This window comes from Manihot esculenta, chromosome 5 (genome assembly GCF_001659605.2).
Source record: "Manihot esculenta cultivar AM560-2 chromosome 5, M.esculenta_v8, whole genome shotgun sequence".
NCBI lineage: Eukaryota > Viridiplantae > Streptophyta > Magnoliopsida > Malpighiales > Euphorbiaceae > Manihot > Manihot esculenta.
In genome coordinates, this window is record NC_035165.2 from 26488990 (window position 1) to 26514404 (window position 25415).

At 36.5% G+C, this 25415-nt stretch overlaps 2 protein-coding genes across 2 annotated transcripts; one reads left to right on the forward strand and one right to left on the reverse strand.

The window, feature by feature from the left end:
- Window positions 1-7239: 7239 nt before the first annotated feature.
- Window positions 7240-9643, forward strand: LOC110614875 (purple acid phosphatase 2). The gene is made up of 8 exons (XM_021756561.2): window positions 7240-7611; window positions 7720-7920; window positions 7985-8096; window positions 8172-8401; window positions 8484-8622; window positions 8707-8927; window positions 9034-9155; window positions 9250-9643. Exons 1-8 carry the CDS (start codon window positions 7255-7257, stop codon window positions 9467-9469), a joined length of 1602 nt encoding a protein of 533 aa, XP_021612253.1. The 5' UTR covers window positions 7240-7254; the 3' UTR covers window positions 9470-9643.
- Window positions 9644-17067: 7424 nt separating this feature from the next.
- Window positions 17068-17830, reverse strand: LOC110614248 (dehydration-responsive element-binding protein 2D). The gene has a single exon (XM_021755736.2). It carries the CDS (start codon window positions 17767-17769, stop codon window positions 17068-17070), a length of 702 nt encoding a protein of 233 aa, XP_021611428.1. The 5' UTR covers window positions 17770-17830.
- Between the last annotated feature and the right edge of the window lie 7585 nt (window positions 17831-25415).

Consider the following 25415-nt stretch of genomic DNA (forward strand, 5'->3'; position numbering starts at 1 on the left):
ATTTGGGCAAATTGTCTGGGTGATTTGGGCAGATCACTCTCTACCAAGTCTGTCTGCTCTAGTGATTTGGGCAAGACAGAGTCTGTTTGCTTAGGTGATTTGGGCAGATCATCTGTTGATTTGGGCAGATCACCCTCTGTCATGTCTATCTGCTCACTGATTTGGGCAGATTGTCTGGGTGATTTGGGCAAATCACCTTCTGTCATTTCTGTCTGCTGGTTGATTTGGGCAGATTGCCTGGGTGATTTGGGCAAATCACTCTCAGAATCTGCCCACATCACTATCTGGTCTGTCTCTGAGCAGTTTTTGTCCATCTCTTCATATCTGCACAAATCAGCATGGAGTGTTTCCTCTAGATCAAAATCAAAGACTTCTTGGCTCAAGTCATCAATGACATCAAGGCCATAAACAGGAGAAACATCTTTAGGGAATTTCATAGCTTCATAAACATTGAATTTGATAATCTCCCCTTCAAACTCCATGGTTAATGTGCCATCATGCACATCAATTTTGGTTCTTGCTGTGCTCAAGAATGGCCTTCCAAGTAGGATGTCAGAGGTGGTATTGCTCTTGTCTTCCTCCATGTCAATGATGTAAAAATCAGCTGGGAAGACTAGTTGGTCCACTTGCACCAACACATCTTCAAGCACTCCCTTGGGATAGACAATCGATCGGTCAGCCAATTGAATTACAATGCTGGTGCTTTTTAGTGAACCTGCATTCAATAAATTAAAAATAGAGAGAGGCATGACATTGATTGAAGCTCCAAGGTCACACATGGCTTTCTTTATCCCCACGTTGCCTATCTTGCATGAAACAGCGAACATCCCTCTATTCTTGCATTTGACTGGAATTTTTCTTTGAATAACAGCTGAGACACACTCCCCCACACTCACCTTTTCATGTTCAGCAAGTTTCCTTCGGTTGGTGCATAGCTCTTTGAGGAACTTAGCATACCTTGGAATTTGCTTTACAGCATCAAGTAGGGGAATGTTGATTTCCACCTTGCGAAAGGTCTCAAGTATTTCTTTCTCCTCTTTTTCTTTTTGAGACCTTGCAAATCTTTTGGGGAAAGGAGGAGGTACCTTGAATTTATCTGCTGGTTGCTGTTTCTGCCCTTGACTGGGTTCTGCCTGATCTGGTGATTTGGGCAAATCGTTTGGTGATTTGGGCAAATCACTTTCTGTCAAGTTTGTCTTCTCTGGCGATTGGGGCAGATTACCGCAGGTGACTTGGGCAGATCGATCGCAGAAATTGCCCTGATCACTTTCTGGCAGATTTTCCTTCATAGCCTGTTTTTGCAAGTTTTCAGACCCACTGTCTTGCAACTCTTTTCCACTCCTCAATGTGATGGCACTAACATTTTGCCTTGGATTTATCTCAGTTTGGGAAGGTAGCTTTCCTTGTGATTCAAGCTTACTCAAGGATGAAGCCATTTGTCCCACTTGTTGCTTCTTTGCTGGCTGTTCAGGAGCTGTTTGAGTGGTATATGTTGCTGGTTCAGCGAGTGCAACAACTTCTGGTTCAGTGGTGTCAATTTCTGAGGTTGCTGGTGTTTGGACAGCAACAAGGGATGTAATGGTGGCAGATTCAGCACTTGCTGATTTTTGGACAGCAGGTTCAGCAATTGCTGATGTAATTGTGGAATTTTCAGCAGATGAACAGCAACTGCTGTCTCTATTTGCAGTAGTTTGGACAGGCAGATTTTCAGCTTGAATTTCAGCTTCTTCACGTGCAACAGGGGGTTCTGCCATTGCTGGATTTTCTGCAGTAATCTGGAACTTGGTTTCTGGTGTAATTTCAGCAGTGGCAGGTGTGGCAGTAGATCCAGCAGCTTGGTCTGTTTTTGGGGAACCTTCGTCATCGTCCCATAGATCTTGAAGCTCTTCCTCTCTTCTTAATATGTGCGCGTTCATTGAGTTGACCGCTTGATCTACTTGCTGTTGTAGAATTTTCCCAGAAATTTCCAACTTCCTTACCAACTCTTCAAGTTCCATATTGGAGTTTCGAGGTGTTGCTTGGGCTTGATAGTTTTGGTGGTCCTGGTAGTTGTTAGCCTCAGTGTAGCCATAGTTCGGCTGATCTCCCCAATATGGATTGTATGTGTCAATGTACGGATCATGTCTTGGCTGTTCATAGAATCCTCCATATGCATGTCTAGACTGGCTATTGAATCCTCTAAATGTATGCACTGGTTGGTCATATTGATAAAGTGTGGGACATTGATCAGTTGGGTGTCCCACATATCCACAGATCCTACATGATCTTGGTGGCTGAAAGTGTTGAGCTCGACCTTTGACATAACTATCCACAAGAGAGGTTAGTTCAGAAATTTGAGAAGAGAGAAAAGACGTACTTACTGTAGCCATGCTTGTAAGGTCTTGGTAGTGCGTTCAATTTCAGGATCGTAAAGAAGAGCTTCTTTACGATCAGCCCTGGTCATAAAATGAAAATACGTTAGTTAGATCAAATCCCCGGCAACGGCGCCAATTTTTGATAAGCGGTTGTCGAAGCCGTCAAAAATAAACCTATTAAACAATCAACAATTAACTTGTAGATAGTGGCAATAGGGTCGAACCACAGGGATTTGACACTACGGATTTTCCTACTAATGACTTGGACAAGTGAATAATAAGAAATTAAAAGAGGGGGGTTTTGTTTTGATGATTAAAACTAAATAGCAAGAGAAAGCGATAATTTAAATAGATGAGAATTTCAATAGGAGAAGAATTCTAGTTGAAGAATGGATCTATTTCAGTTTGTTTAGAATTGATCATTGATCTTTTCGATACTCCTATTTATTTCAATAAATTAGTTTAGGATGTGGAAGAGGCTTCTCACAATCCAAATTCCTCCTTAGTTCTAGTTTGATTAGGAAACGTTCGCTAATCAAACACTAATCAACAAGTTGCCAAGGAACGTCCTTGGGGCATTGTAGCATCGAACAACTGTCAACTGCATTAAGACTTAGAGAAACCTAATTCTAACCTTGCCAACCGCGTGGTCAAGTTTAGATTATGCAACTTGATTAAATGTGTGTTTAAATAATCTAAGCAATTACGGACCTAAATTATTCAAACAATTGTTACTTAAGCAATTAAAAGCAATAGGCCTAAATTGATTCTAAAAGCAAAGCAACAATTATAGAAAGATCAAATTGCATAAATATTGAAAATAAATAGAAGTTTAATAATGGAGATTTAAATCTCCCAATTCATCACAAATCTGAAATTCACCAACTTCAACTAGAAAAGGTTGGATTTAGCCACTCATGGTGGACAAAATCACAAAAGGAAGAAGAAAGAAAAGAAGGATAATTTCTGCTGTGTTGCTGGAGAATTTCCGAGGATGGCAGATGCTGAAAGAGATGATCAGATGCCTTTGATGCTGCCCTTTTATAGCTGGAGAGTCCCAAGTCCAATTTGATTAGGGTTTTGTAATCTTAATTTGATTTGGTCTTCTTTGTAGTCTTTGATTCCTCTTTGAATTTTGTGTTTGATTGAGAATGGAACTCTCTAAATGAGGGGCGTGGCTCTTGGGACTGATCTTGTGGTGTTTGAAGTGGACTTGGACTTCTTTCCTTTGAATTTGGATTTTCTGCTCTTTTCCCGCCTCTGCTGTATTTTCTGTTATTAAAGTGATTTGGGCAGATTCTGCAAGTGATTTGGGCAAATCACTTGCTCATTTTGCCCCAATCGCTTCCTGGGGTTTAGTCCAGTTTCTGTCTTTGTTTCTGCGAGCGACTTGGCCAGTTCCTGCGAGTGACTTGGGCAAGTCACTTTGACCCAATCACTTTTCCAGCTTTTTCTTCACTTTTTCTCTAACTTTCCAATTTCTTCCTTTTCTGTAAAAACATATCAAAAACACAAATTAAGCTAGAAAAATGTGTAAATAAACAGTAGAAAATATAATAAAAATGTGGCTAAATTATGCTTGATCACCAACACATCGCCTCAAAGGCTCTCATGAATAGTATGGAATCATGAGTTAGCATCTTAGGAGAGACCTCATAAAATCTAAAAATCCCAATGAAAAAGTAGAAAAGAGGAAAAGACAGCCAGTACTCAAACTATTTCAAGAAGAAAACTAACTTCTTCCCGTTTTGAGCATCCTCAAGACCAGCAAAAGGAGGAGAAAAAAAGAGTGTGATCTGCTCAGTAGAACAAGGAGCTCGAATATAATAAGGAGCCGATAAAAACTCCTTAGAAATAGCCTAATAGAGATTGCTAAAAGTAACATTAGAAGGGACCCTCTCGACTGGAGGAAACTCAATAGGAGCCATGGCGGAAAGAGACATACTTGTAGCAGAGAATCCCAGTAAAAAAAAACAAAAAAAAGGAGAGAGATAGAAGCAGAGAGACAAAGTTCAAAATACCAAAGTATATTAAAGCGCCCAGGAGAAGGCTTTTATAGGCCAAAAAATTAAAAATTCAAATTTTCCAAAAGATCACAAGTGACGATTCTTAAAAAACCCCTCGCGTAATCATTACCTTCATTTAATGGCGCATGTTCAAGAACCGATAATGATGAGGGCATGTTTCTTGGAGAAAAATGCATTGAAAACTATCCATAACAGATCCTTAAGATTAAATTCGCTCCTCCAACTGTCATAAATAACCCTTAGAGAAGCGAAAGGACATTTGATAACATATAAATGATAGGATTCATTAAAATTACGATACATGTATATGTGATTCAAAAGTGTTCTGTAAATCTAACCGACTGGTCCAACCAGAAAGCAGAAAGCCCAACCTATGACATACAAAGATTAGAGCAACACTCCTGACCCAACCAAAACCCGAAACAGATGGGTAAACCCTTTCAAGGCTTGGTATTTGAAGTAATTCATACCAAATATAAGTAACTTGGGGAACCCACCTCACTATAGATCGGGCATAGCACGATCTGGCAAGACCAAGGTAGGATGCCGACCTCCTATGCATTGACCGTCTCCCTAGTCTGCTGCCGAGGTTACAAATGCACGTGCAATAAAATGGACTGACGTGACGAGTATAATAGATAGGATATGGACTAGCCAGCTCCACATTTATTAGTCAACCTCCCTCATTAAGCCACCTGACACACCTACAAAAGTACACCTTAGTCCAGTCCAATGGGACAAGACACAAGAGTGTTAGAACGATCAGGAATATATATACCACTTATCCAACTCAATACTTCTTCTTCTTCTTCTTTTCTCCATTACTTTTCTCTTCTCCATTACTTTTCTCTATATATCTAACCATTAAAACTTTACTCTAATTCACATATCTGACTTGAACGTCAGAGGATCCCCTCCAGGACATTCCTAGTAAACCCTTAACCATTTTTTTATATTTTGCAAGCCTCTTCTTTAAGATCGAACATGGAGGGACTCATATGAAGTCTCGAAGTCATTCACTCCTCATTAAACTTATCACGACTCATTGATTTGCTCATCGAATCAAATCACAGCTTAGATGTCTGCATTTAGTGACTCCACTGGATCCTCCCAGTTCATCGACAACCAATTGCCAAATAATAAAAGATAAGCAGCCATATCAAGATTAAGTCATTAGAACCTAGGAGAAGAAAAGAAAACTTGAGATAACCTTAATTAAGAATTAGGAGCTAGAAGAACGTTGGCACTGTAGACATTCTCGGAAGAGTCAAATCCAACTATAACCCTGCATAAAACTAGATAACCTTAATTAAGAATTAGGAGCTAGAAGAACGTTGGCACTGTAAACATTATCGGAAGAGTCAAATCCAACTATAACCCTGCATAAAATTCCAGTACAGAACATATAAAAGATTAGCTAAAAGACAAGTTTAGAAATGTTAACTGATTTTTCTTTTCTTAAATCTCTAGACCAACAAGAAAACAAAATTAAAAAAAAAAAAATGTTCAAAACCTCACCTGGAGGTGGGACGAGGGACAACCACACCAAATAGTAGGAAAAAAAAAAGTCTTCTAGAGAAGAAATAGAAAATTAAAATCAGAAAAACTTGCTGTTTCCTCAAAACAAAGAAACTATAACGATATTTTAGTGGATACTTTATATAAAATTAAAGGCAAATATATATATAATTTTAACACGTATTTGGTCATTTAATTGATTTCACATAAATTTTATTGCCAGTATTTTTAACTTTCTTAGTGAATTCTATCTGAAAATTCCACGTTTTCCCTTATTAAACAAACTAAACAACATCCAGAGTCTTGATTCAAAGAGTAATACATGCATATGAATCTCATTCTGCTACAATAAATTCATAAACACATGGGAACTATCACAAGAAAAGTCCTAGTGTCCTTGCAGCAGATGTCTACACTTGCAAGTTGGTCGGAAGGAATAAATTCATGGGCCTTGCTTGAAATTTTATCACGTCTCAGTTGGATTGTTTACGTAAAAGTGAAATATAGCTTGCACAAAATTAATGAATTAATTATTTTGAACTAAATAAAAAATAATTTAAAAGTCATTTAAGTCGGTTTGAATTGAACTGCTATAATTAATATAGAGTTATATTGGATTAGAAAAATTATGTGAATCAGTGGACCATGAGCAAAGGATTACTCATAATATGAGATAAAACTACCCGAAATATTAGGAAATATAATACTCAAAAATTTAATTCTAATGTGGCAATTGTATTTAATTCACTACAATAAAATCGTACCGAAAACATTGTGTAATCGAGTGAAGGAGAATTATTATATTCCATATCAATTGTTTAAAAAAAATAAGATTATATATAATAATTAATGTAATATTATTAAATAATTTAAATTAATTATTTTAAATTAAATAAAAAATAAATTTAAAAGTTATTTGTATCAGTCTTACAAATCTGCTCCCTCATCATTAAAGCAATCGAATCATTATCACATTAATTATCATATCACTAACTTTTCCAAAAGCATGAGGCGTTGTGCTTTAATGATGTGAAGGGCATCCATGTTATATGCATGTTCTGCTCTTCACCTCTTCTTTTTTAACATTTCCGAGTTTAATTAGAAATAAAAAACTGTAATTAATACTCGCAAGAAGGGTTCAATTAGTTTTTTTTTTTAATTTTTTTCTGTAAAATGAAATTTATGGCACTGCCTTTCTTAATTAGGCATTCTCAACAATGTTGTCTGTTTGCTGAAGGAATTTGTACTTGCATTTTACTCCTTTTGAATAATGCAAGGGGAAGCAAAACACTCTCAAGAAAACTAATAAATTCATAAATACATGGGAATTATTACACGAAAAGTCCTTGCAGCATATGACTTCCCTTGCAAGTTGGTCGGAAGGAATAAATTTATGGGCCCTGCTTGAAATTTGCTCCCTTATCCTAAAATCAATCTCTACTTCCAAGTTTGGGAAAATTATTCACTGTGACGACAGAAACAAGCTAACCACTTATAAAACCTTGAGCACCTGGAATTTGGACTGCAAAGCAGAGAAGAAAATGAGGTGGGATCTTGTTGTCATTAGTGTTGTGGGATTGATTCTGAGTTTTGCGGAGATATCAAGTGGTGGATTAACAAGCAGTTATGTAAGAAACGATGAAGCTTCTGAAGATATGCCACTGGACAGTGATGTGTTTGCAGTACCTCCTGGTTATAATGCTCCTCAACAGGCAAGCATATCTCTGCTGTCTTTTACTTGTCCTCCTAATTTTTCTTCATACAGGTTAATTGTAATAATCTTGAGTAATGTGTTTTTTTTTTTTTTTTTAATGAGTAAGGTTCATATAACACAAGGAGATTACGAAGGAAATAGTGTTATAATCTCATGGGTCACCCCAGATGAACCAGGTTCTGATGAAGTGCTATACTGGCCTGATAACAGCGGGCTCAGAATTATTGCAAAATCTTTTCACGTTAGATACAAGTATTACAATTATACTTCTGGTTACATCCACCACTGCCCCATCAAGAATTTGGAGGTATGAACCTGTCAGAATCTTTTATGTTTCTGGAGCTTGTCGCTAACTTTTTTGACAAATGCAGTTTGATACTAAATATAACTACGTGGTCGGCATTGGGAATACGACACGTCAATTCTGGTTTACAACTCCTCCTAAATCAGGCCCTGATGTTCCTTATACTTTTGGCCTTATAGGTAGTCAAGCTTTGGTTTCCATTTTTATGATATATTTTGCCTTCGTTTTACTATATTAGTAGCATTTTTGAGTAGGGGATCTTGGCCAAACTTATGACTCGAATCGAACACTAACACATTACGAAAGGAATCCGGCAAAAGGACAGGCAGTTCTGTATGTTGGGGACCTGTCTTATGCTGATCATTATCCATTTCATAACAACATAAGGTGGGACACATGGGGAAGATTCACAGAAAGAAATGTAGCTTACCAACCTTGGATTTGGTCTGCAGGAAATCATGAAATTGATTGGGCTCCTGAAATTGTAAGGCCTGAAATATTTACCTCTGGCTCCAGCTTTTGGATTGCTGAAAATTTTTAAAACTAAGGTGCTGTGTTTGTTGCAGGGTGAACCAAAACCCTTCAAGCCTTTTACGCACAGATATCATACCCCATATGAAGCTTCAAACAGCACATCTCCTCTCTGGTACTCCATCAAGAGAGCTTCTGCTTACGTTATTGTCGTGTCCACTTACTCAGCTTTAGGTAAAATTCTTCACAATGACCCATGTCCTTTCACAGAAGCTTAAGATCATATATATCCAGCTTAAAGAAATGAAAATATTTCAGGGACATACACTCCTCAATACTTCTGGATAGAGAGAGAGCTGCCCAAAGTAGACAGGAATGAGACACCATGGCTTATAGTTATCATGCATGGCCCAATGTACAACTCTTACGAGTCTCACTACATGGAAGGCGAAAACATGAGAGTTCAGTACGAGAAATTGTTTGTCCAGCATAACGTGGATGTTGTTTTTTCTGGCCATGTTCATGCCTACGAGCGATCCGTGAGTACGCAGTTCTCTATCATGACTTTCAGATCTTGAGTTCGAGTTTATTATCGAAAATACAAATTTCTGATCAATGAGTTGGTTATGGAATATAATGTCACAGGAACCTGTGTCGAATATCGAATACAATATCACAAACAAGAAATGCAGTCCTAAAATTGATCAGACTGCTCCTGTTTACATAACCATTGGAGATGGAGGAAATATAGAAGGATTGTCGATCAAGTATTTGCTCTTACCATAATCATACTCTTAGTAGAATGAATCTTAATTAGTTCCTGTGATAATTGGATTTTTTTTTTCTTTTCTTTTTAATCAGCATGACAGAGCCTCAGCCAAACTACTCGGCTTTTAGAGAAGCAAGCTTTGGTCATGGGATTCTGGAAATAAAGAATAGGACTCATGCCCATTGGAGTTGGTATCGTAATCAAGATGGCTATTTTGTGAATGCTGATTCTACATGGTTGTCCAATCGATATCACGTTTCATCAGAAGAATTATCTGTCTCAGAATCATGTGACGAGAAAGCTAGCTCGTGATCTGCCTCTCTAAGGATCTAATAAACTGCAGTAATCAATGTCTCACCATTGATTTACATTTGAAGTGCTTAACTTGCTTGTGATATTTACTCACCTTATCTCCAGCAAAATATATATTTGCTAATGTCGTGAGACATTTAATCATAAATAAAGAATAGCGAGTGGCTTATGACATGATTTTATTTGCATAATGGAATGGAAATTGAATATGCATAAACTATACAGCATAATAGGGATTGTCTATTTACCTAGACTTTATTTATATAAATGGATAATGTGAAATGATCGTAAGGCCAGCATGAAATCTTTACACTACGATTCGGTATATATAAATTTGATCTAGATAAGAATTGTGCTATTTCAAATGGTTAAGTCTCAATTACATGAATCTTTTTTAACTATGCTAAATTCTAAATCTGCATCGAATACATTGAGCAAAACTAAACTATATTAATCGACTTTTCTTTAACTATAATGTGCAATATTCGTTTTTGGCTAATAAAATATTGATATTTATTAGACGCATGTCGAGTGAATCATTGGAGAAATTATGAAATGCCCTAGCCATTTCATATATATAATTCATAAAAAAAAAAATTAAACGCATGAATAAAATTGAATATGATGAAAATCCATCTTAAGAGGTGAATGATTCACTAAAAATCCATATACAATTTGTATCGATTTAGCACACTATATAGAGATTTCGTAAGAACAAAAGAGAGAAACTAAAGAGACAATACTGAAAGGGTGAGAAAAAGGCGATAGACGCAAGGGTTGATGGTTGGGTTTTCAGCTCAAGTATCTTGTTGGTGAGGTTTTTCAGTGATATTAGCTATTTGTTGCTTCTGTTTGCTTCCTATCCCTTGCCTTTTGTACAGGGCATGGTGGCCTTTTTGGGTTTTGGCCAGTTTGGCGAAAGTTTTCCTTCCCTTTGTTTTGTTGGAATGTTTTCTTTTCTATTTTATTTGGTATCTTTGGTTTTGGTTCAAGATTTCTATGGAGGATTTATTCTTTGTTGCAAAGCCAGGGTTCCGTGTTAGTTAAGGGTTCAGAGGTGCAACATCGATGGTGTGGGATTCAGGATATGTGGGATTTAGAATCCCACATCGTGCAGGGAAGAAAATATTATGTAATATATAATTTCTAGTTGAAATAATTTAGATTAATCATTTTGGATTAATTGGAAAATAAGTTCAAAAATTATTTGGCTCAATTTGAGCAATTGATATCAGAACCACTTTAGATAAGAAAAATATGCAAAAGGGCTACCCATGCGAGATAAGGTGTAGCTGCCCGAGAACCAATATTTCTGGTTTATAATTGGTTCCCGTGCATTTATCCCTATCACTCTATTTGATATTTTTCTAGAGTTTTCATTCGCTTGTCCTCTATTGTAGTGCTTTATGTTAGGGGTTTGCATTGTTAGTGGTGTGATGGCTGTTTAATAGTGGCTTGTCGAGTTTTGGATGGGGCTGATTGTGTTGAATTTTGATTCCTAATTGGTTGAGCAACGTGTCTTAATTAGTCTTAATCGATTCACTAGTTGTGCTAGGTTTTAGGAGATTATTTTGGAACGGTTATTTACTGATTTAGTGGTTAATATTTTGCTCCTTTTTTTAGTGTTTCTGTTTTTCTTTCTAATCTGTATCTTACCTATTTAAGAGGCTCTTCTATTATTAATCAAATGTAGAATTACAGCTGTGTTCATCTCTGGTTTATTTCATTTACGAACTAAATTACAACATTGTGGTATCAGAGCCACGAGTAAGTGAAATCTGCAAATAAACAGGGATTACTCATGTCTAGTAGCAACAATGCTAATGCCATGGGAGCTACACAGCCTCTTATTCTAATTTTCAAAAGGGAGAATTATGAGTTTTGGTTTATCAGGCTGAAGACATTACTCAAATATTAGAATGTATTGGATTATGCGGAGCATGGTTACAGTGAACCTGATGCAGAGAAAGTCCTGACAGCAGAGAAACAAACCAGACTCAAAGAAACATGGAAGAAAGATGCAAAGTCACTTGCAATCATTCAACAAACTGTATATGATAACGTGTTCTCCAGAATTACAGCAGCAATTATGTCAAAAGAAGTATGAATTGTATTGTAGAAGGAATTTAAAGGAGATTCTAAAGTGATGGTGGTTTGACTTCAATCTCTTCGCAGAGATTTTAAGATGCTTCAAATGAGGAACAAAGAGACTATTAGAATTTTTTGCTAAAGTTGTTGGTGTTTTCAGTCAAATGCAAACATATGGAGCCAAAATTGACAATCAAACAATTTTTGAAAAAGTATTTCGCAACCTCAATTCTAAATTGGATCATGTTGTTGCGGCTATAGAGGAGTCAAAAATTTTTTTCGAGTTTTCTTTTGATGAACTTATGGGTTCCTTACAGTTCATGAAGTTAGAATCAATAGAAATATTGATAAAGTGGAAGACAACTTTTTAGATGTAAATACAAAATAGCAATATTAGCATACAAGGCAGTGGTAGAGGAGGTTATAGAGGTTATTTTCCGGGGAGAGGAAGTTCAGCTGGACGTGGTAGAGATCGCAATGATGACCAACAACAACATATGAATAACATACAGTGTTATAATTGCGGGAACTATAGAAATATGCGAGCGGATTGTTGGCCTAGAGAGGAGCAAGCCAATTTCACAACTGGAGACAAAAGTGATAATGCATTTATAGAAGATGAAGAAAAACTGTTTATGGCTCACAATACACCAACAGAAGACAATCAAAAACATATTTGGTTTGTCGATAATGGATGCTCGAACCTTATGACTGGTTCTAAATATTGTTTTTCAAAACTTGATGAAATAGACATACAAAAAGTGCAGCTGGGAAATGGAAGCACTCTTCTTGTGAAAGAAAAGAGACTGTAAGTTTTAAGTTCAGTTCAGGCAAAACTAAATATTTACATAATGTTCAATATGTGCCTACTTTAGGTTTCAATCTCATCAATGTTGTGAAGTTAATATCATATGGCTACTTGGTATTGTTTGAAAATGGAGAGTGTTGTATTAAAGACAAACAGATAGAGAAACCTTTGGTGACTATCAAAATGACATCAAACCAAATGTTTCCTCTTCATGTATCTCAAATGGGGAATTTTGTGCTTACAGCAATAGAAGATGATGAATCCATATTGCGGCATCTTGGATATGGATACTTACACCTTATGGGATTGCGATTGCTTCGAGATAAAAATATGGTCAAAGACTTACCAAAGATTGATGACATTAAGTTATGCCAAGGTTGTGTATATGGGAAGCAAACACGCAAATCGTTTCCTGTAGGTAAATCTTGGAGAGCCTCATCATGCTTAGAATTGCTTCATGCTGACTTATGTGGAACTATGCAAACAACGTCTCTTGGAGGTAGTAAGTACTTCCTTTTATCAACTGATGACTATACCAGAATGTCTTGGATGTATTTTCTTAACAGCAAAGATCAAACTTTTGAAAAATTTAAGAGCTTCAAAGCCTTGGTGGAGACGCAAAGTGATTGTTGTATCAAAATTCTATGTACTGATAATGGCAGAGAATTTATATCTAACAAGTTAAACTCTTTTTGTGAAGAGTATGACATACATAGAGAATTAATAATACCGTACACTCCAGAATAAAATGGTATTGCAGAGTGAAAAAATTGTGTTGTTATTGAGATGGTTAGAAGTATGTTGCAGGGTAAGAGTTTACCAAACTATTTGTGGTCAGAAGTAGTAGCTCTTTTTGTGAAGAGTATGGCATACATAGAGAATCAATAATACCGTACACTCCAGAATAAAATGGTATTGCAGAGTGGAAAAATTGTGTTGTTATTGAGATGGTTAGAAGTATGTTGCAGGGTAAGAGTTTACCAAACTATTTGTGGTCAGAAGTAGTAGCCACCATTGTGTATCTTCTCAACATATCTCCTACAAACGCATTGCAAAATCGAACTCCATTTGAAGCTTGGAATGGGTACAAACCCTTTGTAAGTCACTTGCAAATTTTTTGTTCTATTTATAATGCCTTGATTCCATCACAGGATAGAAGAAAATTGGATCCAAAGTCTCATTAACGTATATTTGTAGGATAGCACTCAATCAAAAGTATATAGATTGTTAGATCCTACAAATAATAAAATCTTAACAAGGAGAGATGTTGTATTTGATGAGAGTTCAAGTTAGAAATGGTAGGAAAATACTATGATAACTTCTAGTGAAGTTTTTGAAGATGATGAACATTTAAGAGATACAGCTGAAACAGCTCGGCCCAAACTGGCCCAAATAACTTTTGGACCCATTTTTCACTTGGCCCAAAATGGTTAACCCAAGTTATTATTAGTAGTTTTGTGCTAGCTATTATATACAATTCTGATTTTCTATAATCTCTCGATGTGGGACGACTTTCGCAATGGAAGCAGGCAGCTGACCGTTACAACAGCAGCCATCAACAAATAACAGTCATGACAAACATTCTACCAAACACACCTTCATCAATATCAATTCCACAGTCACAGACAGAACCAGGCAGCTCTTTTATTGCAAAATTAGGCAGCTCATCTACTGCAAAAGAATTATCTACACCATCAGTTCATAGAAAGTACAGAACATTAGCTGACTTATATGAAACATGTGGTTTCACACTTGTTGTAGATGATCTTGTTAATTTTGAAGAAGCTTGTCAAAAGAAGAAATGGCTGCAGGCAATGGAAGAAGAAATCATGGCTATTAACAATAACCAAACCTAGACTTTATGCGACCTACCTGTTGATAAAAGAGCAATTGGACTTGTTATATGTTATAGGAAGTAAACATGTTAATGTAGGAAGTAAATATTGATAGATGTGTTAGTCGCTTAATCTTAGGGATTGCACCATCATAAGCTTGATTTCGTTTTCTTTCTAGATACGGTCCATCATGTATAAATATATTGTAATCTCTATTATAATAGACAATGAATATTACCTTTCTACAAGACTCAAATGGGTGTTTAAAACAAAACTTGGAGTAGATAGCAAGATCTAAAAGTAAAAAAGCACAACTGGTTGTGAAAGGATATACACAACAAGCTAGGATCGAACTTGAAGAAACTTTTTCTCCTGTGGCTCAGTTTGAGATGGTTTGGATATTCTTAACCTTGGCAGCTCAACAACAATGGTATGTTTACTAATTTGATGTAAAGTCAACCTTTCTTAATGGCGATCTTAATGAGGAGGTGTATGTTGTACAACTTGAAGGATCCAAAGAAAAAAGGAAAGAAGAGCAAGTGTACAAGTTGAAACAAGCCCTTTATAGGCTCAAATAGGCATCGCAAGCATGGTACAATCATATTGATCAGCACTTCTTAAAAAATGATTTTGAGAGGAGTGAAAGAGAGCCTACCTTATATGTGAAAAAGGTAGACAATGGAACTTTTATGCTGGTTTGCTTGTATGTAGATGACATGATTTATGCAGGATCAACAAAAGCTATCGTTGATGAGTCCAAGTATCAAATGATAAATGAATTTGAAATGATTGATTTGGGTTCGTTCTGATACTTTATTGGTCTTGAGGTAAAGCAAGAAGCTGATGGTATCTTTTTGTTATAGGAGCTCTATGTCAAAGAATTGCTTCAAAAATTCAGTATGTTATACTACACAATGGTTAGTACTCATTTAAATATCAATGATAAATTTGCTAATAGTCATGGCAAAACAGCAACTAATCCCACCTCGTATAGGAATCTTGTTGGCAGGTTAATTTACTTAACTCATACACGACCAGACGTTGCCTTCTCAGTAAACACTATTTCTAGGTTTATGGAGAAACCATCACACATACACTTTAGAGCTGCAAAATAAATTTTACGATATGTTGCTGGTATAGTAAATTATGGGTTTTAGTACTCTACCAACATTAATATACATTGTGATGGAAAATTAAATGGTTACTAAGATTCTGACTATGCAAGCTGTATTGATGATCGAAGAAGTGTTTCAGTCCATGTCTTCACTTTGGGATCAGAAACTATTGAATGGAGCTCAAAAAAAAAACCCATAATAGCGCTTTTGAGCACTGAAGCAGAGTACGTAGTAGTGGCTTTTGCAGCATGCCAAGTTGTTTGGTTGAGAGGTATTCTGAGTGACTTACAACAACAATAAAAGGCAATAACTATCATTTTCTACGACAAGAAATCGACTACTTTTATGACCAAGAATCCAGCGTTGCATAGTCAAATTAAATACATAGATACGCGATTGTATTTCATCAGAAATTTGGTAGCTAGGAGAATTGTGGATGTCCAATACTACAACATCCATGATCAGTTAACAGACATCTTGACAAAGTCATTGCCAATGGAGAAATTTCTTCTAGTTACGAACCTTGCTTGGAATGTGCAATTTGGAATCAAGGCAGAATGTTGAATGTTGAATTGTGATTCTTAATTGATTAAGCAACGTGTCTTAATTAGTTTTAATCAGTTCACCAGGTGTGCTAGATTTTAGGAGATTATTTTAGAATGGTTACTATTTTAGTGGTCAATAATTTGCTCCTGTTTTTTTAATAATTTTATTATTTTTTTAATTTGTACCTTACCTATTTAAAAGACTCTTCTATTATTAATCAAATGTAGAACTACAACCATGTTCATCTTTAATTTATTTCATTTACGGACTAAATTACAACAGATTAGTTAGTTTGTGTGGCTATCGGCATGATATCGAGACTTCTACTGTGTATTGCTTTGAATTGGATTGAGTTCTAGAAAGAGCTGAATTTATGTTTTGGGTGGGCAAATGGATTGTAAAAGTCTCGTGTTTTGTACTCCAAATCCCTATTTTGTATGTTTTATCCAATTTAAATCATATAATTAATAATGAGATGTTGCGAATTGAAAAAAAAAAATCCTATACATTAAACGTTGTTATATTCTATAATCTTCCAAATCATGAATGCTTCACTAACGAGGAATTCCCACAATTGGTGAAGAGTTCCCAATGATGGTGGAGACAACAGACAAGTGGTCATCCTTTAATAGTTTGCAGAGAGAATTCCACTTTTCACATGCCAAAGACCCCATCACACCAGAAGTCCTCCTGCCCTTTTCTTATATATAAAAAAAGAAAGAAAAAAAAAAAAGAAAAGAAAACTATTCGCATTCTTAATTTTAAGCGACACTAACAGTCTTTTCCAAATGCCAGAACTTCCATAAGAGGAAAATTTTAGATAATTTTAATATAGGTAAATACATCCTCCCAAATATATGAGACCTGATGAATCAGATTTATTTTTTAAAAATTTTCATCGAAAGTTGAAAAAAGACGGCTGCTGTGAGAATGACATGGATTATTCCTTTTTATAAATATATACTTTATAAAATTTATATAAAAAAAAATGAAAAGATTAGCTGCCCCAGCAGTTTGTACATACAAAATCTTTTTTTTGTTTTCATATATTTTTATTATTATTTTATAATATATTACATAGCAATTTAATATGTTACATGATGTATATATATGTATAGGTGCCTGCAGTACACAAGAGCCACGATAAACCCTAAAAAACTTGAGGTGGCTATTCGTGGCCAGCCGTCGTCAGGAATTGAACCTAGTTCACATGCACCACGGAGTCTGCAACGCGTCCCACCCCGTGCCTTCCATCAGGTTTCCACCGATAATTCCTGGATTATCAATCGCCGGGAAATCAATTGACATTGCTGCCTCTGCCCAAATTGAATCATCAAACAACGGAAGATTCACGTTTAGATTTGCCCATAACTCGTCGATATTTCCTTCATTTTCTGCTACCTTGTCATCGGGCTCCACGTTCTCATCAGCGAAAGACATAATCGACTTTCGAAAATAGGTCGACTTCATTTCACTAGACCTTATGATTGGATTGCTTGATGAGCATGTAGCATCCGAATCATCCAAGAGTTGGGATTCATTTCCCATATAGACTTGGGAAACCTGGGTATGGCCAGAAGGGGCTGGAAATCGATTATTGTTGAGGTGCAACTCCGGCAGGTTGAGCTTGGCATCAGGGCCATATAGTTTACGAGCGGCAGCATCATAAGCCATGGCAGCTTCATGGGAGGTGTCAAAGGTACCAAGCCAGAGACGGGCACCACGATTGGGTTCTCTAATTTCGGCTACCCACTTTCCCCAAGTTCTCTGGCGAACACCCTTATAAGTACAGAGTGCATTCTCTGGGCCTCCTTTGCCTCTCATGCACCCTTTCCTTGAACTAGCCTGTGCAGGCTTCCTGAGCTGTTTCTTCTCCACAAGAGAAGGAGTCGTGATTGATTTTGACATATTAACAAAGCGAGGGAGATAAGGAAACCCGAGTAGAAAGTTAATGTTGGAGAAGGTGAAGATGAAGCTGAAGTTGATGAGCCCGTTAAAGGACGGGAGGGCGAGTATTTAGACATCAGCAACGAGGGATAATTGCAATAAAGAGGCATAACGAGACGTGTCTCTATCTGGGCTTGGGCTGATACTTGGCAAGAAGAACCAGAATGTTCGTGTCAATTGAGATTCGTGTAATAGATACACTTGGCTAGGAGGTTGTTCGTACACAAGCTCAGGTGGCAAGCAAGGAGAAGGTGGGCGGTTGCATTTGGGTGTGTGTTGTTAATTTTCGTTGGATAATTGGCCCTAACCATTGGAGGCGAAGAGGTTGGGGATAAGAACATATTGGACTTCTCAAAACTATAGACGACAGTGTATCAACGGTTGATGGATACGTGGGGGCTCCCGACTCTCTTGAGGCTCGGGAGTCAGCGTGTGCACACGGCCTAAAATTCAAGGCTTGGAATTCATGCACTACGGCTTGGACCCATTGTACGGAGTTTCTCCCCCATTTTGGCAATGCCTCGCTGTTTATGTATAGAGACGTATGCCAAAAATGGATGGCAATATCATCAATTCTTTGATTATTTGGCCTCCGTAAGGGATTAGATGCGATGAATCTCAAATTCTTTATCTATAGGATATACAATAAGTTAATTTGATTAATGCCAATCAAATTAAAGCCTCGGGCAAAAAAAAATTAAAGCAAATTAATGATTTAAACTAAATTATAAACGAAAATTTTGTATAAATTTAATTAAAAGATAAATAAGTTAGTTTTTTTATGAAAATTTTAAATAAAATTTACTTATTTATATCTTGAGGCTATAATGAATTAAATTTAAATAAAAAAATTTATTAATCGAATTAAATCAAACCATATCCATTAAGTTGCTATTTATCATTTGTTCAGATTGCAAGAAAACAGAAATTTTAATATTGGATTCAATGAAACTCAAAAGAATATAGGATAAATTATTTTTAAGATCTTAAATTTTATCAATATTAACACTTAGTTTTCATTATTTTGAAAGTAATGATATTGTTTGAATGTTTTACAAGAGAAAAAAACACCGAGTTGATTTACTTGATACCGCCACACCGATTTTTAATTTATTAAAAGTACTGATAATAAAATTTTAATTGTTTAAAGAGATAATAATATACTTAAATTTAAGAATGTGAGCAGTATTTGAACTTATTTAATATATATATATATATATATATTAGTAAATAAATTTATTTTAAATTATTTAAATTTATCTCAAATTTAATTATTATTTTTTAAAAAATATTTGAACCATTTAATTTAATAGTTGGCCTAAAATACAATTTAAAAGATTAATTTTATATTTTAAAATTTTAGTGAAAATATTCAAATTCTTTTTATTTAATGTATATTATATGTAAAAAAATAATAAAAAACTTTAATGTATAAAAAGCTCCAAAGAGAACAGTATTCGCTACTAGCAAAAAAAAACATTTCCAAAGAAGAATATGGCCTGAAGAAAAACTTAACTGCCTATCAATTCAAGTAGGAGGAGGGAGTTCTCCCGTACACAATCGCAGGAGTTAAAAAAGGCTTGAAGTTCATCTGTGAAAGTACCAATTAAGTTAGTGATCATGTGCTTTTTGGTGACCCATCCATATGTTCTGATACCAATAGGTGTTTGGTTTATATACTTTACGCTAATTGATAAGGCATCCAAAAACAACTAATTTAATATTTATTAAGTTTTAAAAAAATAACTGATAATTAATGGACGACGGCTGCATTTTAAATTAATTTTAATATTAGATTTATTTTTTTATTAACTAATAACTATTTAAAATTTTTTATTTAAACTATATTATTTTTTTAAAATTTATTAATTATAATTTCTAAATTAAATTTTCACATCAATAAATTATTTAAAATTATAAAACATAATAAATAAATTAAAAATATAATAAATAATTATGTTTTAAACTTATAATATATATGAAAAATAATTATATTTTTAATTATTTTATATATTATTTTATTTTTTATTTTATTAAAACAATAAATTTATTTATTATTATTAATTATTTTATATAATAACTATTATATATAATTTATTAGATATCTAAAATAAATTAATTATCAGTTATTACTCGTATCTAATAGACGAGCTTTTATTTTATTGCTAAAATGTCCAATTTCTTTCCTTAGAATTAGAGAGAAAAAAAATAGAGATGATTTTTAGAAAAAAAAAAAAAAAAGTAAATTATTACTATGTTTTTGAGGTTTAACTTAAGTATAATTAAAATGCCTTCATATTTTTTATATTGGATTAAAATATACTCTCGGTCTTATTTCGTTAATCATTAAGAATATTAATGCTATACAAAAATTATCAAAGTGAATCATAAGCTGTCATCACAGAAAAAAAGTCACGTGGCAACACATTCAATAAGCCGATAACCGGTCCTATCCGAAAAAAGAAAGACTCAGATACTGTTATGTCCGACTTTTCATCAAGACTCGCACTCCCCTAAAGAGATAGAGCATTTACATAAAGTTACTGTTAACAGGCACAATCCAGCAGACTCCCATTACGCTTGTAATCACAGGATCACCGACTAGATAAACCGGCGAGATCTCTTATTAAATAACCGGTCACATTATCGTCAGAATATCAGGAAATGCTATATTTAACTATGTCATTTTACAATATAAAAGCTAACAATTACGGAGATCAAGGTACGCAATTGTTATACAACTACACTTGAATTCTAAACAATTCCTTACATTCGCCTTATTCTCCAGTTTACTGACTTGAGCATCGGAGTGGCTGTTGTGGGCACCCACCACCTCCTGATTTTTTGTCTTGTAGGATTGACCAATCACAACACAGCTTTGTTTTTCGACCGCATCATTTGGTTCCTTTGCTGAAAAATCCATTGAATCCTTTCTATTCATTTGGATTAAAGTCGGTCTCTTACACCTTTTCTCTAAAAAAGAAATCTCTCCCTTTTCTCTCACGAAATGGTTGAAAATTCTCAAGCCGCAGCTAAGGTTGCAACCAATGAAGGTGCTATCATTTCTTCCACCTTAGGCAGTGGACAAAACACGTTCTCAATGGTCAATGAAGCAAATCTCAACAACCTAAACAACGAGTAAATGATCCAGTACATCCAAAAGTTGCAGACTACTCTCGAGCAGTATAAGGCTCGGAGGGAGGCATTAGTCATAGCTCCCAGGGAAATGGTAGAAGCCTTCGTCAACACTCTGAGAACTCAGATAGAGGCGATCAAAAGGCAGTCCAAAGGAAAGGCCAAATTAGAAGAAGATGAATCAAATGATGCTCCGAAAGGAATAGACTGAAAACTGGTACGGGCTGTTCAAAGGTACTAAAAAGAGTAAGAGGACTTTGGCCTAGATGATGCTCTGCCCTTTTCAGAAGAAATCTTAGCAGAAACATTACCAACCAAGTTCAAATTGTCTAACTTGGATAAATATAATGGAACAGCAGACCCTAGAAGCCACTTGGCAATCTTTAGAACAACCATACAGCTTTTAGATGTCAACAACTTCGTGTTGTGCCGAGTGTTTCCATCAACACTCACAGGTTTGGCTTAGAAATGGTATCAACATCTGAACTCAGGTTTAATTTAGAATTTTACGCAGTTTGTTACTTTATTTAAATATAAATTTATTACTTGTATACCTCCTAAAAAACTCTCTTCTGACTTGCGGAAGATCCGCCAAGGAGAGGACGAGTTTTTAAGGAGGTTTATCTCATGGTTCAATGCTGAAGCAATACAGGTAGAGGAGTTAAATCATTGGATAACAAGTGAAGCATTGGAAAAATGAATATGCAACGTCTAGTTCATGAATTTCTTAATTAAAAACCCAGTCGCAACGTATCAACAGCTGATAGATAAAGGCCAGAAGTATATCAGGCTGGATGACGAAGTCTAAGTACTAAGAGAGGACAGGAGGGTGAATAAAAAATAAAACCAAAAGCCAGAGTGCAAGGACATGAAGACCATAGGAGTTATCTCATCTCTCGAAGGAGGGATGACCTGAGTAAGTATAAGAATTATACCCCATTAAATGACTCACAAACATGTATTTTAATGTGGATCAGAAAAAATGACAAGGAAGTCAGGTGGCCTCCCAAACTTAATCCTAAGAAAGCGAAAAGGTAAGATAGGACCAAGTATTATCGTTTTCATGAAGACCACGGACATTCAATGGAGGAATATTGACAACTAAAAGATGAGATCGAGAGACTAATAAGAGACGACACACTTCAAAAGTTTGCTAGAAAAAGTAGAGAAGAGAGGAGGTCCGAGCCTGAGGCAACAACTCCTTAGACTCCCCCTGACCAGGAACCTATAGGGGTTGTATATATAATTGCAGAAGGACCCAGCGATGAAATAAACAAGTTGCAGAAGATGTCCTGAAGGATTACCAGTAAAGACATATCACATGCCCTTAATGTAGAGAACTTAGTCCTTAAAAGAATAGATGTAACCAAGATCATACCGAGTCTAGTAAGGTAAACGAAAACTTGAAAAGACCATTTAGAGTCTCGAAGGTTATTCGCCTATGATCTTATAAGCTGGATAAGTTAGATAGATGAGTCATTTTTCATTCCTGAAATATTTGTAATCTGAGAAAATTTTATTAGTAAACAGTTAACGAGGTATTTGTCATATGTTGTGCTCTTCAATGACAATGAACAATGGAATTGCCTTGGTCCCATTAAAAGGCATCTGGGCTAGGCTATGAGGCGAGCACAACTACCGGGTGTTAATCCCATATCAATTTCTGAGGCACTTAAGGCACATGATTATAAGAAATCTTATAAGGCATCTTAGGCCCAAGGCAGGCATCCACCAGCCTATATATATGTCCGAGTGTTAGCCTCGGTATTAAGAAGTTCTCAAGTTATTTATTTCTATCACCACCATAGTGGTCAGGTATTAGTCCCTTAGCAATCTTTTAAAAAAGAACATTTAAGTCTTGTTGACAATGATTAGTCAATATTTATGGCTAAATACTGATCATACAACACTATCAAAATAAAATATTTTTATTCAAATAAAATAAGTATTATAGGGCAGGAGGGACATTATTAGTCATCTCTGCCCGGACTTCTGTTACAGGTTCATCACTAGCTATTGCAGTAGATGCTAGGTCAGGAGGGTTGTCTTTAATTATTCCTTCCATGTCCCACCCATCCTCATCCTCCTCGTCAGGAAAGATGTCGTCAATCCAGGAGAAGTCATCTGCAGGAAAACATTTGAGAAGCTCCTTCTTAACAAAGTTCTGGCCTTGAACAAATATCTCTCCAACCTAGGCCACCATCTCTTGAAGTTTTGCCTCAAGCTCAGCAACCCTGGTAGAGGCGGCCCAGGTCTACTCAGCTTGAGCCTGCAGTTTCAAGACTTAGCGATGCAGCAGGACCACTTGATCCTCGACAGTCTTTTCCTGATTCTCAAGGACTAGCTTGGAAGCATTGGCCTCACTTAGCTCAGCTTGGAGCTTGTCCATGGACTCCAAAATCTCCTTCATGGTGTCTTCCACCTTATCAACTTGAATTTTCAGCCTCGAGCATTCTTTTGCTAGGATTCTTTTGTCCTTTTGTTGAGCACCAAACTCCTGCCTCAGACTTTATTATGCTCTTTGGCCACATAGGTGTAGAGGGCACTCTCCAAGGCGGAATGCATAACATTGTCAAAAAGCTCATCCGTCTCGAGTTCATTTAGGGGACGGCGGTCCCAAGGGCATTCTTGGTTAAAAGGACAGCTAGGTTGGGATCCTCAAGGAGAGAGGGTATCCGGGCTAGCGCCAGCGCCAGGCTCTAGAGGTTGGGAGGCCATTAGGAATCAACCCCTACGTTCACAGGAATGAGCTCAGTAGGAGTGGAGACTGCAGCAGAAGGCTAGAAAATAGGGACAGATGCAGAAGCACTTATTGCAGAAGACTCAAGCTGCGAGTGAGCCGGCTCTTCTAGAGTAGGTTAGGGAGGAGGAGGAGGAAGCATGATTACTTCTTATGCCCAGCGAGCACGCTTGGGAAGGGGATCGATTGTCCCAGCGATAGCTTTGCCTTTGAGGACAACACACGCTACCTCAGCAAATCTACTTCTTGACCTTGCCATATTTTGCGGTAAATTGAAAAAGAAGTAAATAAGGTAGTTTGACATCTAAAAGAAGGCAGAAAGAAAAATACCCTAATCTCTAGGAAGGGAAGTGCTCTCCTTAAGTCTAAGAAGGCTGGGCAAGTGAGGACCCCGAGACTGATTCGCTTGGAGATGACTCTGCCAAAACAAAACGGCTTTCCTCACTGCCTTGGTAATGTCCACTTTTTGAGGGGACCTAGCAATTATTAAGAGAAAGACTAAAGCCTCATCCTCATCCCTCCTCGTGTTGGACACCATCCTTCCTCAGTTCCACCCACAGGTTCCAGCTCGTTTGGAGGAGTCCAAAACCCTCGGAAGTCCGGTGACTTAAGATAAAAAAAACTTGTTCTTCCACGACTTTAATGAAGAAGGTATATGGTTGAACATCGTCTAGCATTTTCGCCTGCTAAAAATCAAAACTCTTCATTTCTTCGAGTACCCAATTAGTACAGTTGGGAGAAGAAGGACACACTCAGCTCGATGTTATTATTGAAACAAACAAACCGAAAGGCCACTAACATTCTCCAGCTTTTAGAATGCAACTGGGTGACTACAAGCTTATGAAATTGGAGGATCTCAATAAAAAATTAGTCCATGGAGAACCAAAGACCCACCTTTAGCTGCTCTTCATAGACAATAAAAGTATCCTCCGCAGAGATCTGGTCGGTCATGTGGACGCTCGAGGATGGAACAAAAACACGGAAGGTTTCTCGAGAAATTTGGTACTAGCATAAAGACAATCAACCTCTTGCTTCGTTAGTATAGACGGGATATCACTAATAAGGCTATCTTCATTTATCGGAGTCGCCCTCAATGGAATGATAGGAGCTGGAGTGCGAATGAGGCCATTAGAGGAGGAGCTTGAGGCGAAACCTCCGCTAGGAGTAAGAGAAGAAGAGGAAGTACTCATTCTAAGAGAGAAAAAGGAAATATAAATTACCATGAAAGTAAGGGAGTATAAATGAGAAAGAAGAAGTGACCAAATATTTTTAGAAGCAGAAATGACGGTTGTAAGCAAAAGTGATATTTAGAGGAGAAGAGAGGTTCTTATAAGACGGTTTCGACAACAGGCTTTAAATATGGCTCGAGAAATGGGACAGCCATCATTGAAGAGTTAGGTAGGCAAAACGGCGTGATCAGGTAAGGACCAATCTTGATGGACTACGTGCCCCAGATCATGAGAACAACTGTCACATTCAGATTTGAAGAATCAAAGACTAGCAGGGGACCTCTGATACTACACAAGAATCGCCCATAGTGAGCTATGAGCTGTCACCATAAAAAAGAGCCACGTGTCAAGCATCCGATAAGCTAGTACTCGATCTCACCCGAGGAAAGGAAGACCCTGACACCGTTACACCCGGCTCTTCATTAAAACTCACCCATTGAGCCTTCACATAAAATTACCGTTAGCAGGCACAATTCAGTAAACTCTCGTTATACTTGTAATCA

What these genes read in the sequence shown, in the direction of transcription:
- LOC110614875 (XM_021756561.2), top strand. Translation starts at nt 7,255, where the DNA reads ATGACTTCCCTTGCAAGTTGGTCGGAAGGAATAAATTTATGGGCCCTG. An exon ending in TTGATTGGGCTCCTGAAATT is followed by an intron (nt 8,402 to 8,483) that starts GTAAGGCCTGAA and finishes TGTTTGTTGCAG; the next exon opens with GGTGAACCAAAACCCTTCAA. An exon ending in ATAGAAGGATTGTCGATCAA is followed by an intron (nt 9,156 to 9,249) that starts GTATTTGCTCTT and finishes CTTTTTAATCAG; the next exon opens with CATGACAGAGCCTCAGCCAA.
- LOC110614248 (XM_021755736.2), bottom strand. Translation starts at nt 17,769, where the DNA reads ATGTCAAAATCAATCACGACTCCTTCTCTTGTGGAGAAGAAACAGCTC.